Genomic DNA, 16,700 nt, shown 5'->3' with positions numbered 1-16,700 from the left:
TCTATGTGTAAGGAGTCAAGGCTTAGTGGCTGTTTCTTGTCTGGGCCCAGATAATCAGTGCGATGTGTTTCTAGGCAGAAACCATTGTCTTGCCATTGGCTGGAACCAGCTCCATGACCTTTCAAGTTCAGTAACTCTACCTTGCCCTCATCACAGTATACATGTCCCTAGACATCTAGAATGTCACCCTGCATGTGCTTCTGTCAGTACACTGACTCTCTTCTTTGACCTATTCCATCAGCCTATTTAGAACAGCCATGTTATTTTCCACGATGACTTGGAGTTCAGTTTAAATAGAAGTGATTGACCCAGGTTGTAGTTAACCCTATGCCAAGTGTGGCAGAGCTGGCCTCTACAGGCAGCCCACAGCAAACAAAAAGCTCTCTCTGGAACAGCCATGGCTACTGTTAGTCCGTACACAGGACACTATCTTTAATAATTTGGCGTTCTATGTGTAGCATGATCCTCAGTTTTTCGTTTAGCCTTACTGTAGCAGAGTGATTTACCTGACCACAGCTAGGCAGCCTTGACGTCAGCTGCAGGGATTTTTTTGCAGGGACACCCTCGTCTTTGTTGACTGAATGGAATCGAGGGTGGCCTAGTCAAGTAAGGAACGTTTTACAGTCTCGTGCTCATTTCTTGAAATTCTACACATTTTGCTGTGACTTATACCATGTTCAAATTATACAATGAGGGCGCCTGAAGGTCAGGGCCCCTGAGCACGCCCTTCATGCCCGGTCAGTAATTCGGCCATGATTATAAGTTTAGATAGCTGGCTAGACTAAAATACCAATATATATATATATTTTGAGTGACAGTCATCAAATCAAATTTTATTGGTCACATACACATGGTTAGCAGATGTTATTGTGAGTGTAGCGAAATGCTTGTGCTTCTAGTTCTGACAGTGCAGTAATATCTAACAATTCCATAACAGATACCTAATACACACAAATCTAAGTAAAGGAATGGAATAAGAAAAAATAAATATATGGATGAGCAATGACCAAGTGGCATAGGCTAAGATGCAATATATAGTATAAAAGACAGTATATACATATGAGAAGACTAATGCAAGATATGTAAACATTAAAGTGACCAATGACCTCAAGTCTGTATTTAGGCCGCAGCCTCTGCGCTGGTGATGGTTGTTCAACAGTCTGATGACCGTGCGATATAAGCTGTTTTTCAGTCGGTTCCAGCTTTGATGCACCTGTACTGACCTCACCTTCTGGATGGTAGCGGGGTAAACAGGCAGTGGCTCGGGTGGTTGTTGTCCTTGATGATATTTTTTGCCTTCCTGTGACATCGGGTGCTGTAGGTGTCCTGGAGAGCAGGTAGTTTGTCCCCAGTGACGTGTTGTGCAGACCGCACCACCCTCTGGAGAGCTGTGCAGTTGCCGTAGCAGGCAGTGATACAACCCGACAGGATGCTATCAATTGTGCATCTGTAAAAGTTTGTGAGGGTTTTAGGTGACAAGCCAAATTTCTTCAGCCTCCTGAGGTTAAAGAGGTGCTGTTGCGCCTTCACCACACTGTTAGTTTGTCCGTGATGTGTACGCCGAGGAACATAACTTTCTACCTTCTCCACTAATGTCCCGTCGATGTGGATAGGGGGGTGCTCCCTCTGCTGTTTCCTGAAGTCCACGATCATCTCCTTTGTTTTGTTGACGGTGAGTGAGAGGTTATTTTCCTGACACCACACTCCGAGAGCGTGATGATGAGCTTGGAGGGTACTATGGTGTTGAATGCTGAGCTGTAGTCAATAAACAGCATTCTTACATAGGTATTCCTCTTGTCCAGATGAGATAGGGCAGTGTGATGGTGATTGCATCGTCTGTGGGTCTATTGGGGCGGTAAGGAAATTGAAGTGGGTCTAGGGTGACAGGTAAGGTGGAGGTGATATGATCCTTGACTAGTCTCTCAAAGCACTTCATGATGACAGAAGTGAGTGCTATGTGGCGATAGTCATTTAGTTCAGTTACCTTTGCCTTCTTGGGTACAGGAGCAATGTTGGTCATCTTGAGCAGACTGGGATAGGGAGAGATTGAATATGTCTGTAAACACACCAGCCAGTGGGTCTGGGCAGGCAGCCTTACGAGGGTTAACACGTTTAAATGTCATACTCACGTCGGCCACGGAGAAGGAGAACCCACAGTCTTTGGTAGCGGGCCACGTCGGCGGCACTGTGTTTTTCATATTCATAAGAATAGGTGATTAGAATTAGAACCATGAGATTAAAGTGGGATAGAGTCTTTTGTTCAATGCCCTAGGCCTAGTCTAAGAGTCTGGCAAGCCAGACCACCTGTGCCCTGGCTAAAGACGTCTGACGTGCATCCTAACAAAGAATAGCCAGTCTTGTTTATGACTGGGGGCATCCAACACAGACTAGTGACAGACGTCTGCTGTCAAGGACACACTTGCTGCAACATACCTAGCTGACTGTGCCTAGCTAGCATTCTTTGTGAGGACACTTGTCATCCACCTGACAACAATGTTGTGTGGAACAACTGAAAATTGAAAGAACTCTTCAATAGCACTAGTTTAAAAAGGGATGTTCAACTGCAGACGTGTTATTTCTACCAATTTCTTACGTTTGTTTTTAGCTATGCCAGTTTTTTCATCTTCTCAGTGGCATGAAACAGTAAGATACCAAAGTAGCATTGCTACTACCCCTATTGGGGTATCTTTGATACTGCAGTGTTTGCACAGCCCTCAAGCATCATTATGCAGCTACACCCAAGGGTTTCCACTAGATAGCACAGCCACATTGTAAAAATTCATGATAACAAAAATGAGCTTTTTGATCTTAATTTAAAGTTAGGGTTAACAGTGTGGTTAGGGTTAAATGTACAATCCCATTTTAAGAAGTTAAATTGTCTAAATAGGCAGGGTTTATGACTTTGTGGCTGTGGTAAGAAGTGACGACCGGCCCCAAGGGTCCAGGGTTCTGGTCTAGACGGTTTGGACTGCTCCTACAGTCTTGCTTTAGTACTGCAGTTTAATTGAAGCTGGGCCCATAAAGCCAATTTCCATAGACAGCCGCATAGAGGTCGGATTTGAAAATTCCTAATAAGACACTTTAGTCATCATCTTTGTGTACAAAACATCCTTTGAATTATTAAAATAACTAACGATGAGGCCTATTTTTTCTCATCACTAACAGCCGAAGATATTAACATTTTATATTCATCCAATGTCTACCATGTTTTTGGACAACATGATGAAGTTATCGCTGCTTGCGCTGCTCCCTGTGTGCACTGAGTGTGAAGTTGGGCCGTCTAAACCGAATGCAAGCTGGATATAGACGGTCCATCGATCGCATGAGTAGATCATGTTGAAATCAACGTTTGGACATCTTGGACGTAGTCTCAAGTTCTTTATTCCTCAGTGGCTGGGTCCCTAGGGAGACCAGAACAAACAAATAGGACCAGAACAAACAAATAGGAAAATGTATGCACTCACTACTGTAAATCGCTCTGGATAAGAGCATCTGCAAAATAAATTACATTTTAAATGTAAAAATGCCTGCACCCCTCAGTCTAGAATAGGACCTATTTTCTCGGGTTATTACAGTGCTGAGTGCATTGCTGACATTTACGCATGTAAAAACTGGACGTTTTCAATACAGAGGAAACGTGAAGTAGTACTACGTATTCAACATTTTCACACGTTACTCCAATCAATGTTTCAAGTATCATTGTTTTTCAATTCTAGGTTTAGCCCACAAACGATTGAATGGAAAATGCAGCCTATGTTCCTGCTCTTAGTTTTGCTGATGCTGAAAAAACATTTGCACACCCATAGCTCCAACCAATCATATCTTGCATGTGGTTTTCCCATGCATTGCCCCATTAGCTGCTTACCCAAGCAACATGTCTCAAAACCTAAATGAAACAGATGAAAACTACTTGACAGCGAACCTTTTCATTTGAAGAGCCATTTCCGATTTTACATTTCAGATCGGTGTATCGGGTTCATTTTATTTAATGGACAGCATCAAATTCTTGGCTATATTGATCTATTATATGGATCTACCACTCAGTATATGTTTTGTTCTGATTTGAATCAGCCCCATTAGAATAAGTGTAACTGTCCTGGTTGTCTGATATAATCAACACTGAAAGTTTCTTTCCCAATTCACCTGTGATTTTGTACCCCGATGAGGACCCATTTTGACCCATGAAAAGTCAAAATGCAGTTCATGAATATGTATAGCCAACAACTTTTTCCATGGGCCATTGTTGACCACACTGCATCCAAAACTGCTGATAGTAAGATCATTTCATGTACACGTCTGCATCTAGTCTGTGAAAAGTCACACCTAAACTTACTGAGTGGGTAAAATGCTGTTTAACTGAAGTCCTTAATAACTTCTCTTTTTTTTGTGTGTGACATTAGTCCCCGTACATGGGTATATAAGTCCATCCGCGGACTGATTTTCAAGATGCTGACCTAAACAGGTGAGGACACGTTTTTAAATTTCAAGTGCTTTGTAGGGTTATATTATTTAAAGACAAATATCAGTTTGTGTACCGTTGGTACCATTTCGAATCCTTTAGGTGCATTACATGAATTATGATGCTGATATGTTCTGGTATGTGCTGATTCAACACATTTGACAAAAGTATTTGACAGCCCTTATAGTTTCCCTATCTTTGGTATCCTAATCTACAGGGTCCCTCATCATTGACTCTGAGATGCAGTGTTTCCAGGTAAGAATATTTAGCCAGCATAATTTAAAACGAAATACCTTATATCTGATCACGCTCCTCTTCTGATTAATATGTAATTACATATGTAATTACAAGAGCATTAATGTGGGAATAGCACAATATATATAAAAAAATATAATCTTAGAAATGTATAATAATTGAAATAGTACTATCTTATATAATTGATTTGTCACTGTTTTCCCTAGATGATTGCGTTAACTGTGGCTGTGTTCTTTGCTGTGCTATCATCCTACACAGTGGGCTCAGTAGGGAATGCCAGTTCTGTGAGTATCAACTACTCAGAGTGATGTTCAAAAGCAGAGCAGATGGAGATTTGGAATATAGAAATCATACATTATGTATTAAATACGTTCTTCCCAATGTTGTTTACATCAGATGGAAGTTCCAAACCCAACCTAATAATGAGATTGGCACAGTGCTATAAAACTTCCAAAGGTTTGCCGAATTAATAATGCTTTTTAAAAATCTTAATCTTCCAGGTTGAGTTTAAGATTTGGAAGTTTGAGGATCAACCTTTGGTGATGCAACTTGCTGCTGTCTACAAGGTAATGCAATTTTTGAAACTTAAATGACATGTTTTAGAAATTCTTTCTATGATGTAGTCTAAGAATCAATCTTTGTTTGCCCCTAAACAATAATGCTGCGTAACAAGATTAATTAGTTATTCATTGGCTATTGTCATATAATTTTTTTAATTAAAAATCTATTCAGGAAATGGAACACTTCAAATGTGAACAAACAAATATCAGGCAACAGCTGGAGGCCCTGAATCAGGTAAGGGATTTTCCACTTAATTAAGATCTATCTTTTGTGATAGGATACTTCTTTAAACAGGCAGATTAGACTTTTTGATTCTGTTTCTTCTTCCACAGATGCTGACAAGCCCTAAGAATGAGACTACAACAGAAATAGGTCAGTGAATGAAATTATATGATTATTAGTCCTTTACATCACAATTACATTTCTACAACTTTTTTTATGAAGAAAATTTGTGCAGCTTGTTATGTAGTATACCTGTCAGACATTTACTGCAGTCGATTTCGTTATTGTTGACAAGTAAAATTTGATCATCATTATAATCCTTAACAAGATATCCATATGACTAGCGTTAGTGTGAGCATAACTGGTCTGTTGTTCCTTTCCTGTCTGGCCTCTGTCTATGTGATATCTCTGGTAGGCAGCACTTCTCTTGTTTACCCCCCAAACCATGGAGAAGGGGACATCGTGCGGTCATCAGAGGAAGAAGACTCCATGCGACCCTTCGATCCCTGCTTCCGCTACACCGTCCTGGACCAGCCCTGGAGGGCCACTAACACCAGCATCAAGAACAAGATGTGTGACCGCAACGTCAAGTGGCAAGGCTGGTACCGCCTGTTCTACAAGGGCAACAGTCTGCAGATGCCCGAGAGGTGTGTGCCCATGAACAAGTGTGGCACCCACGCCCCCCTGTGGCTGGCCGGACCTCACCCGAAGAGGAGGGAAGGGATCGTCACCCGCAAGGTCTGTGGCCACTGGAACAAGAACTGCTGCGCTTTCAAGTCCACACCCATCAAAGTGAAGAAGTGCCGGGGCAATTATTACGTCTACAAGTTAACCAAACCGACGACATGTCACCTGGCCTACTGTGCAGGTTGGTCTTTGTGAGCCAGTTTCCCAGTCACAGACTAAGTGTAAGTCCTAGACTAAAAGCATTTTCAATCGAGATTCTCCATTAAAAACGCCTTTTAGGGCAGGACTTGGCTATAATTTGTGTCTGGGAAACAGACACAATATGTATAGCTAGAACTCTCATTGTGGTAGTTTTTGAGTGTTTTACAATTTGAACATGTGACCCCCCCCCCCCCCCCCCCCCCCCCGTCGTCAGATATCAACACCATTGTGTGTGGAAAGTGCAGGAAAAGCGAGACCTGTGTAAGTCGAGACAATATAAACTGGAGGTGTAAGAAGAAGCCAAGACGTGAGTGGTCATAAAACATTTTGAATGAAAACAATGAAAATACATTTCCAAATGTCCATGCTGATCTCTGGTCATTTTCTCTCCTCCAGCCCTGAAGAGAAAAGTCCACTTCTTTGCCTCCTATCCCGGGCCCATCTCAGGCAAGGTGAACCGCATCAAGTACAGGACTGTCCTTGTGAACGTTGGGCGAGCCTTCAACCGGAGGACCGGGGTGTTCCGGGCTCCTGTTAAAGGAGTCTACCAGTTCTTCTTCTCCACACAGAGTGGGAAACATGGTGTCAAGACGGACCTATGGTTGGTGATCAATGGTTACTGGGTGGCTGTCTCTCACACCAAAATCAGTAGTCCCTCCACTGTGGGTAATCTGTCCACTTATATGACCTTTCTGCGCAGAGGGTCCCTGGTGTATGTGAGCCAAGACTGTGGTAGCTCTTGGGCCACTGCTTCATCCAATACCATCACATTTGGTGGGTCACTGCTTGTTCAGTCGAAGAGGTAGACTAAAGCCAATATGTGTCTGTTTTCATTTAGTATATGATTCTTATTTATAGATTTAATGGTGTTTCTGTCAAAACAGCGTTGCAGTTAAAAACAATTCTTCTAACATTTAATTTTTTATTTTGGTCATTTAGCATAGTCTACACTCTTGTCCAGAGCAACTTACAGTCAGATGCATGGACATCAATAATTTGGCTTAAAATAAATACTGTATGTTGCTTGTGTAGTAAGTGAAAGTTTGATTTAATTCAAAATGAAAACAATTTAGATTCTCAAGAGTTGAAATTAGGCAGTCTTAATGTAATTCTCAGATTGTTTGACATTTAATTTCCATATTTTTCTGACATTCGCAAAAGGCACCAGTAAGAAAAATATTTCCCGCCCATGATGTTTTCAGAGTAAAATGCTGTGTTAGATAGGCCTAAGATAGGCCTTTTTGTATTTTAATACAATTACAGTACAGTAATAAGAGATTCTAAAATAATAGCCTACCTCTCTCAAACACAAGATGGCATACTAGGGCATACAATTGTAATTAGTAGACAAATTACATCAGCATCAGTGAAGTGATATAGACTGTCAGTCATAAACCTATATGTTGAGTTTATTTTGCCAGTGTTTAGTAGGCCTAATTCCAATAAATTAAAAGTGCTGAGTGTGTTTTTGTCATATGTTCATCATCATCTATATGGTCAGTCAATGGTACAAATTCTGTAACAGGGAGTTGAGTTGAGCCTAAAAATTACAGGCGGTCTTGAAAAAAAAGTGTTTTATCTTTTACATCCTATTATTTTTGACATACAAAAACTACCCAAAGACTGGAAGCTCTGATTTTCAGGGGAAACGGTAGAGAGCACCTGTGATGCAACTTCCACCTTTGGAAGTTAACAAGACCACGCTCTATTTTTTAATTTACAAATATCAACAAACAAAAGAGGAATAGTCACATGCAAACAAGCATATGCCACGCTCTCTCTTAACTCCTTCACATTTACTGGATTGTTTGAACAGTGCAGAGAACCTTCCCCAACAGTATTTTTTAAATTCCAGTCAAGACCAGAATGTTGGGGGATCAAGTTTCAGGTGTTTCTTTTAGGCCTGCTATGTAGATTAGTCTGCACATAAGAGATGTTGTAGGCTATGAATGTTTCCTTATATGGCGTAATTATTGGGAATCATTTGAGGCCCTGACTAGGCATACTGAATTGGATTCGAAGAACTTGTCAAAATGACTAGTCACCCGAGAAATGTATAAAACTCTTCAGTTGTCATGGGAATTGTACTTTTTTCAAAATGTACACACGACAAGTTTAGACCAACACTTCTGACCAGGGGGTGGAGCGTTGCGAGGCGGGTAGGATTGTATTCGTCTGGATAGAGTCGAGACGAGAAATTCAAGGAAAGGGCTCTATTGATAGGCGTTTAGTGTAACGGGACTCCGGACAATACCTTTTCGGCGAAAGCAACAAGTGTCTGGATATGAAAGCATATTCTGAACTAACCATTCCTATTTGAAACCGTCCGTTGTATTGAGAACAAATACTTAGATACGTTTTGCTATAAGTTTGGCTGTTTTGTATCGTTTCCTTATTTTTTTGCAGCTCATTCAAAATGAGTAAAAAATAACATCGTATCACTTGTACTGTTGACTAACGTTACTTGAATGAAGACAATGCTCCTCGACCATTTAGAGCTTGAATAGGTGCACTGACCAGCTCGCCATTGTTTACCTGGTGTCGCGGAGGACCACCTCAAAACAGTGAAGTTGTCTTTTTCAAAAAAGTATTTTCTTCTGAACCGATTAAAATTTTTAAAAAAACAACATGGCAGAACACGAGAGTCTGGAGTTTGGAAAGGCTGACTTTGTTCTTCTGGACAATGTTTCTTTGGAGGAATTCATGGCTAACCTAAAGCTCAGGTAGGCAGTGGCGTCCACCATGGTCATTCACCTCAATGAGGCGATACGTAGCCTGCTGGTTCAGGAAAGCCATCTTTCCCTGTCTGACGCTTTTTATAGTACTAAGCCTAAATAGTTATAGTTTTTTTGTTCGTTCAATTAGGCCACTATGTGTATAGGACTGACTAATGTATGAGTTGTTTTCAAGCACCACAAGGTGCAAGAGTGCTTGCTGTTCATTTTGACAGGTCAGAGTTGCAGTGCTACATTCCTACACCATACCTTACAATATAATTGTCAGATTTGTTTATTTTTAGTTGGCTGTGCCAGACTGCCGATGCCATAGCCGAGGCTACTATTTAATGACTTTTCAGAGTAATATGAATGGAATTCCCATTCAATTATGGAGTGCACATGTTGCAGAGCAACATTTGTTTATCACTAGTCACGTTTCCATCCAACCATTTCATGCGGATGAATTATAACCTGAAAAAAAGCCACGAGCAGGCTGATGAAAACATGAAATTGTTTTTGCTGTTTGATAAAGTTAAATAATATTGCTCTTATCCATAATAATGGTACCCTACCCGCACTGTATCTGCGAGCTGTTGGCTGGAGCGCATGTACCAAGACCAGAGTGGGCACATTAGCAATATAATGCAACAGTTTTTGCGACAAAACCATCAGTAGAGTTGAAAATGCGATGGAAACCAATTGAACTTGTATTTTTAATTCGGTACATGGGAATTTAACGGCAAAAGTCATTTTTATGCGCACCACGTCATCACCCACAGACTTTTATCCGAAAATAAGTCAGTGATGGAAACATCGCTGGTGGGGAAAATGCTCAAATCAAATCTAAGTTTATTTGTCACGTGCATGCCTCAAACCATGGCTTCTGGTTGGGGTATGTAGTACAATCACTGTGGGGACGACGTCCTCAATGCACTTATTGATAAAGCCAGTGACTGATGTGGTGTATTCCTCAATGTCATCGGAAGAATCCCAGAACATGTTCCAGTCTGTGATGGCAAAGCAGTCCTGTAGTTTAGCATCTGCTTCATCTGACCATTTTTTTATAGACCGAGTCACTGGTGCTTCCTGATTAAATTTTTGCTTGTAAGCAGGAATCAGGAGGATAGAGTTGTGGCCGGATTTACCAAATTGAGGGCGAGGGAGAGCTTTGTACGAGTCTCTGTGTGTGGAGTACAGGTGATCTAGAATTTTCCCTCTGGTTGCACATTTAACATGTTGATAGGGATTTGGTAGAACTGATTTAAGTTTCCCTGCATTAAAGTCTCCGGCCACTAGGAGCGCCGCCTCTGGGTGAGTGATTTCCTGTTTGCTTATTTCCTTATACAGCTGACTGAGTGCGGTCTTAGTGCCAGCATCTGTCTGTGGTGGTAAATAAACAGCCACGAAAAGTATAGCTGAGAACTCTCTAGGCAAGTAGTGTGGCCTGCAGTTTATCACAATATACTCAACTTCAGGCGAGCAAAATCTAGAGACTTCCTTAGATTTCGTGCACCAGTCGTTGTTTTCAAATATGCACAGACCCCCCACCCCCCCCACCGTCTTACCGGAGTGTGCTGTTCTATCCTTCCGGTGCAGCGTGTATCCCGCTAGCTGAATATCCATGTCGTCATTCAGCCACGATTCCGTGAAGCATATTGTTTTATGCAGATTTTTTAAATATTCGTATGAAAATCTGTCGCAAATCAGATGCAAACCTAGCTATAGATGTGCCAGTTATTCATTGTCATTTGACGGATGAAACAAGGAAAAGCAGTTCTATTACTTGGCCTTTACTACAGGAATTGACCTATCATGTGAACACTATTCCTTGTGTTTTGTCTGCATACATGATCTTTTTGAATCATGTATGCAGGTCAGACATAGAACAATGGACATAGCTTCCTCTTGGACCGTAATTCTGTCCAGACACACAGCATTCCTCAGAGATGTTGTCTTTGTCCGACTGGTAATTATATGAGCCAATGCTGTGTGTGAATGGGGCTCCACCCAAGGATTGACGGTGCTCCCGATGAAAAGCGTCATCCTAACATACAGATTGTCCAAGGCTATTTCTGCATCATGAGTGGTTTGTGGGATGATGCCAACCAAGCATGGTATGTTTGGGAAAGTGAATTTGGGAAAGATTCAGTCACTCACTGCCCTGGCCCTGTGTACCTGTCCTCTGCTGCAGCTGTGTGAAACTTTGCATGTGGTTTCTGACACTATCGAATGTCAGGGTTGGGGACTTGTGGATGGGAGTCCCTTTTTTGTGTAATGCTCATTGTAATAGCTTACTCCTGTTTGACTTGAATATGGCCAGAGATGATTCTAGTAGATCTTCTCAAATCATTTTCTGTTCTGATAATGCAATGAAATTAGTTGGAACAATATTGAAGTCTGTTTTCCTAAGCACCTCGAGCCTACATCAAAGTGCAAGTCACACACTTCCTTATTGCTGACGTCAATGAACGATGTCAACACCTTGACCTGTTCGAATTACTGCAGGTAATGGCGACGAGCTGAACTTTAGCTTACTCGCTTAACGTAACCACGTTTGAGACTTTTATGGAAATTACCTCTAAATATTTGGAACATTATAGCCCACAGGAGGTTGGTGGCACCTTAATCGGGGAGGATGGGCTCCTGGTAATGCCTGGAGCAGAATGAGTTGAATGGTATCAAATACATCAAACACATGGTTTCCAGGTGTTTACCATTCCATTTGCTCCGTTCCGGCCATTATTATGAGCCGTTCTCCCCTCAGCAGCCTCCTGTGTTAGACATGACAATGGCAGAGAACCAGACTTGAGGATCTAGTTTCCTGAAGATCAATTATATAGCTTACCAAAAGACCTTACTTTCTAGGCAGCCTCTCCAATGTTTGTTTCTGCTCAAATAAACATCCATATAACTTGTCATCCTTTAATGGGCCTCAACCCAGTCAATATTCTCTTGCTATCTGAACTATAGTATTATACAAACCGCAGTTTGTAATCCATGCATGGAAATGGGAAACATACAGCTCTGTTATTGAATGCATGTGTAAACAGACATAGGCCTACATCTTATATGTCTGAAATTATCTTTATCATACGTAACATTGGTGCCAAGTCATATTTGTTTTACCCAGGGGCCTCCAAACCTGTTCTTGGAGTCCTACCCACCTGTAGGTTTTCACTCCAAACCCCAGTTGTAACTAACCTAATTCATCTTATCAATTATTAGAATCAGGGGTGCTAGATTAGGGTCGGAGCGAAAATCTACAGGATGGTAGCTCTCCAAGAGCAGGGTTTGTCGAGCCCTGGTTGTAACTGAGTGGAGAAAGTGCCCTCCAACACAACTCATGACCTAGAAGCCAGTTCCACTGTGTTTCTTTTTCATTGTTCCCCTCTAATCAGAGACTGATTTAGACCTGGGACACCAGGTGTGTGCAATTATCAGGTAGAAAACCATCAGGCTCTGGACCTTGTATGGTCAGGGTTGAATAGTGGATTTGGGAACTATTTGACAGACCACAGACAGACCATGTAGTTCAGTACAAGAGTCTTTTCACAGACACACGTCTAAAGCTGTCCTCACAATTATTAGATTTTATTGGTGTTTCTATCCTGATAAGCATCCAGTTTATAACGTAGCTGTTTGCATTTGATAGCCAGGCAGCAGGATCTGTATGCATCATTTTCCTAGCTCTCCCTGGACCTACTGTTTGTTTTCCCTCCAGCTGGACAAGCCAGAGTGGAGAGGATGTATGCAAGTTGTTATTTGCAGAGGGTGTGACCGACCAGGAGCACTTCCTCCTCCTGTCCCTTCTCATCCTGTGTGTGTGTGTGCAGCAGGGTGAAGGAGGCGTAGAGAAACACTTGGAGAAGGGATACACCGACAAGAGTACATGAGGCATCTATTTGCCTCCTTCAATAGCTATTTAAAGGTGCGAAATTTCCCAAATATCCACTTTCAATGCCATCGTGGCTCTCGGGGGTCTATTTTGCGGTCAGCCCATGATAGCCATGTTGAGTCGCTAATCAGAATCTATCCCCTAGTGACTATATGATAAATGATGTGGAGTAGCCTGCTTAGTTTCCGTCTTCTTTTGGCCAGAGTGCTTGTCCAGTTGACATTTACTTTGTTTGACTTAAAGTTGAACAGTCTGGCCTCAGGGAGCACAGTGCCAAGGAACTTCCTAAATATAACCCCAACAGATGCCCAATCTCTTTGGAAACGTTCCATACGAAAACAGTGAAACTCCAGTAAAGGTCTTGGGAATTTGCTTCAATGGACCAGTCAGCAGATAAGAGGCCATGAAGCCTCTACAGCACATTGGAACTGAGCAAATAAACCATTGTGATCCAACCTAACAATGGTGGAAACTGTAAAGGAAAGGTGGTAGTCTCAAAGTTTCTTTCCTCATGTCTGATTCTGCAACCTCTTGATATATACACCTCTGGGGGTGTACACCAAATACTCTTCTTTGGAGCACAATGTTATCACTGTTCACTGTTTGTCTTTATATGGCACTTTGGCAGTGTTGTTTTGTCTGTTGCTGGGCCTGCAGGGAACTTTTTTGGCAAACCGCTACCATTAACAAAACAATAGTATATATTTTTTTATTCTTCCAAAACGGGCATCCCACATACTGCAGATGAAATAGTTGACAACCACTCTACTTGTCAGTAGCTAAAAATGTTCACTTCTCTCACTGATGCCCAAACCTCCATCCTCTTTCTAGATCTTGCCTTTCTACGTTTCTATGTCAGTCTCTCCTGGCTCAAAGTTGAGGAGAGATTGACTGCATCGCTATTGGTCTTTGTGCAGTTGGCACATGCATTAGTACAACACAAGACATGCAACCAGAGGCCTCTTCACAGTCCCCAGGTCCAGAACAGAGGTTGTGAAATGCACAGTATTAAATAGAGCCATGACTACACGGAACTCTCTGCCACCCCAAGTAACTAAAGCTAGCAATAAAACCAGTTTAAAAAAACAGATAAAAGAACGCCTTACCTCACAAAGGGGACTGTGAAGAAACACAGCCATTTTATATATATTGTTTTGTAATTTCCACTGTACTATGTAGTAGACCAATATATTGTGTGTATGTACTGATATGTAGGCTATGTGTGACGTTTTAAATGTACAGTGCATTCGAAAAGTATTCACACCCCTTGACTTTTTTCACATTTTGTTATAACCCATAATGAACATTTTCAAATGTGTGTATATATAATTTTTTTTATAAATACCTTATTTAGATAAGTATTCAGATCCTTTGATATGAGACTCGAAATTGAGCTCAGGTGTATCCTGTTTCCATTGATCATCCTTGAGTCCACCTGTGGTTAATTCAATTGATTGGACATGATTTGGAAAGGCACACACCTGTCTATATAAGGTCCCACCATTGTCAGTGTGTATCAGAGCAAAAACCAAGCCATGAGGTATAAGGAATTGTCCTTAGAGCGCTGAGACAGGATTGCGTGCAGGCACAGATCTGGGGAGGGATACAGCAACATTCCTGCAGCATTGAAGGACCCCAAGAAGACAGTGGCCTCCATCATTCTTAAAAGGAAGAAGAGTTCCTCTGAGGCAATGAGAGAACCTTCCAGAAGGACAACCAACTCTACAGCACTCCACGAGTCAGGCCTTTATGGTAGATTGGACAGACTGAACCACTCAGTAAAAGGCACATGACAGTCCACTTGGAGTTTGCGCTGAGACAGGATTGCGTGCAGGCACAGATCTGGGGAGGGGTACAGCAACATTCCTGCAGCATTGAAGGACCCCAAGAAGACAGTGGCCTCCATCATTCTTAAAAGGAAGAAGAGTTCCTCTGTGGCAATGAGAGAACCTTCCAGAAGGACAACCAACTCTACAGCACTCCACCAGTCAGGCCTTTATGGTAGATTGGACAGACTGAACCACTCAGTAAAAGGCACATGACAGTCCACTTGGAGTTTGCCAAACGGCACCTAAAGACTCTCAGACCATGAGAAACAAGCTTCTCTTGTCTGATGAAACCAAGATCAAACTCTTTGGCCTGAATGCCAAGCGCCACGTCTGGAAGAAACATGGCCCCATCCCTACAGTCAAGCGTAGTAGAAGCATCATCCCGTGGGGGGACATTTCAGGATTGAGGGGAAAGATGAACAGAGTAAAGTACATCAAGGACCTCTCTGAAAATCTGCTACAGAGTGCTCAGGACCTCAGACTGGGTGCGATGGTTCACATTCCAACAGGACAACAACCCTAAGCACACAGCCAAGACAACGCAGGAGGGGCTTCGGGACAAGTCTCTGAACTTGTCTTTGAGTAGCCCAGCCAGAGCCCTGAATCAAACCCGATCGAACATCTCTGGAGAGACCTGAAACTAGCTGTGCAGCGACGCTCCCCATCCAACCTGGCAGAGCTTGAGAGGATATGTAGAGAATGGGAGAAACTCCCCAAATACAGCTGTGCCAAGCTTGTAGCCTCAAACTCAAGACTCGATGCTGTAATCGCTGCCAAAGGTGCTTCAACAAAGTACTGAGTAAAGTGATATTTCAGTTACATTTTTAATACATTTGCAAAAATGTTTAAACCTATTTTTGCTTTGTCACTATGGGGTATTGTGTGTAGATTGAGGGGGTGAGGGAAACAATTTAATACATTTTAGAATGAGGCTGAAACAAAATGTGGGGAAAGTGAAGGGGTCTGAATACTTTCCGAATGCACTGTATGTATTTCAGGCCTTGACTAAAAATGTTCTGTACTGTTTTATGTGGACCCTAAGTAGCTGATGCTTTTGCAGTGGCTAATGGGGATCCTAATAAATACCAGATTGAGACATTTCTTTGAAAATGTGTACTTAAAATAAAACATGTTTTTTTTTTTATTAATGAGAAAAATAGTTACAACTAGCCTTATAGTGACCCTGCCCATCAATACTACTCTAGTTGTGTTGGGTTGGTTAGATTAGGATGCAGGTTTCTTTTGCCAGCCAAGAGAAAATGCTTTACTCCTAATTAAAACATTAAAGATGGTGGTATCCCTTGTAGAGAACATCATGACTTAGGGACTACAGTATTACTCTTTTTGTGTAGTATACAAAGCTAAAAATGTTCTGTGTCTATCGTCGTTTCAATTGGTTTGATCTTTGAACTCCTAAGAGGGTTTCGGGGGATTGGGAAAGGAAGGAGACAAAAATATGGAAAGCTGCCTTTTCCCATTGGCATTTCCCGCAGGGAGAGTTGTTAGAGTCCACTCTGGCTAGGAAAGGCATGCTCTGCGAAATTGAGTTTGTGTGTCTGGTCTACCATTGAGCCCCACTGTAACCCAGTATCTGCAGTGTATCCTATGGCTTTAAAGGAGAATTGTGCTTTTCTTTTTTTTTTACAACCAAATCTCTATTTTATAGATGGTTCCAGATACTTTTTTTTTTGGAATTTCACTTGTTTTTCAGAAACTTAGCCAAACCTGCGATTCACTTCCTCATCCTCGTTGTGCAGTACGGGGGCTCTGAAAAACATGAACACATGCTCCAAAAACACTAAAATAAGCCCTTTTAGAAACGGAAAAGCTCTGTATAGTGATGCAGGTCTTTAGATGTTGTACACATGTAATTG

At 41.8% G+C, this 16,700-nt stretch overlaps 1 protein-coding gene across 1 annotated transcript in view; it reads left to right on the top strand.

Annotated features, from left to right (window-relative positions):
* Nucleotides 1-4,672: 4,672 nt before the first annotated feature.
* Nucleotides 4,673-16,700, top strand: part of myo1d (myosin 1D) — a 121,904-nt gene continuing 109,876 nt past the window's right edge. Inside the window, exons 1-8 of the mRNA XM_031798980.1 lie at nucleotides 4,673-4,714; nucleotides 4,921-4,998; nucleotides 5,215-5,280; nucleotides 5,447-5,509; nucleotides 5,608-5,647; nucleotides 5,913-6,365; nucleotides 6,600-6,692; nucleotides 6,782-9,108. Of these exons, the coding sequence (XP_031654840.1) occupies nucleotides 9,014-9,108 (95 nt within the window). The 5' untranslated portion in view covers nucleotides 4,673-4,714; nucleotides 4,921-4,998; nucleotides 5,215-5,280; ... (3 more) ...; nucleotides 6,600-6,692; nucleotides 6,782-9,013. The remainder of the gene's footprint in view (nucleotides 4,715-4,920; nucleotides 4,999-5,214; nucleotides 5,281-5,446; nucleotides 5,510-5,607; nucleotides 5,648-5,912; nucleotides 6,366-6,599; nucleotides 6,693-6,781; nucleotides 9,109-16,700) is intronic.

This window comes from Oncorhynchus kisutch, linkage group LG20, assembly GCF_002021735.2.
Source record: "Oncorhynchus kisutch isolate 150728-3 linkage group LG20, Okis_V2, whole genome shotgun sequence".
NCBI lineage: Eukaryota > Metazoa > Chordata > Actinopteri > Salmoniformes > Salmonidae > Oncorhynchus > Oncorhynchus kisutch.
The sequence above is the reverse complement of the archived record's forward strand: the minus strand, read 5'-3'. Positions and strand labels throughout refer to the sequence as shown.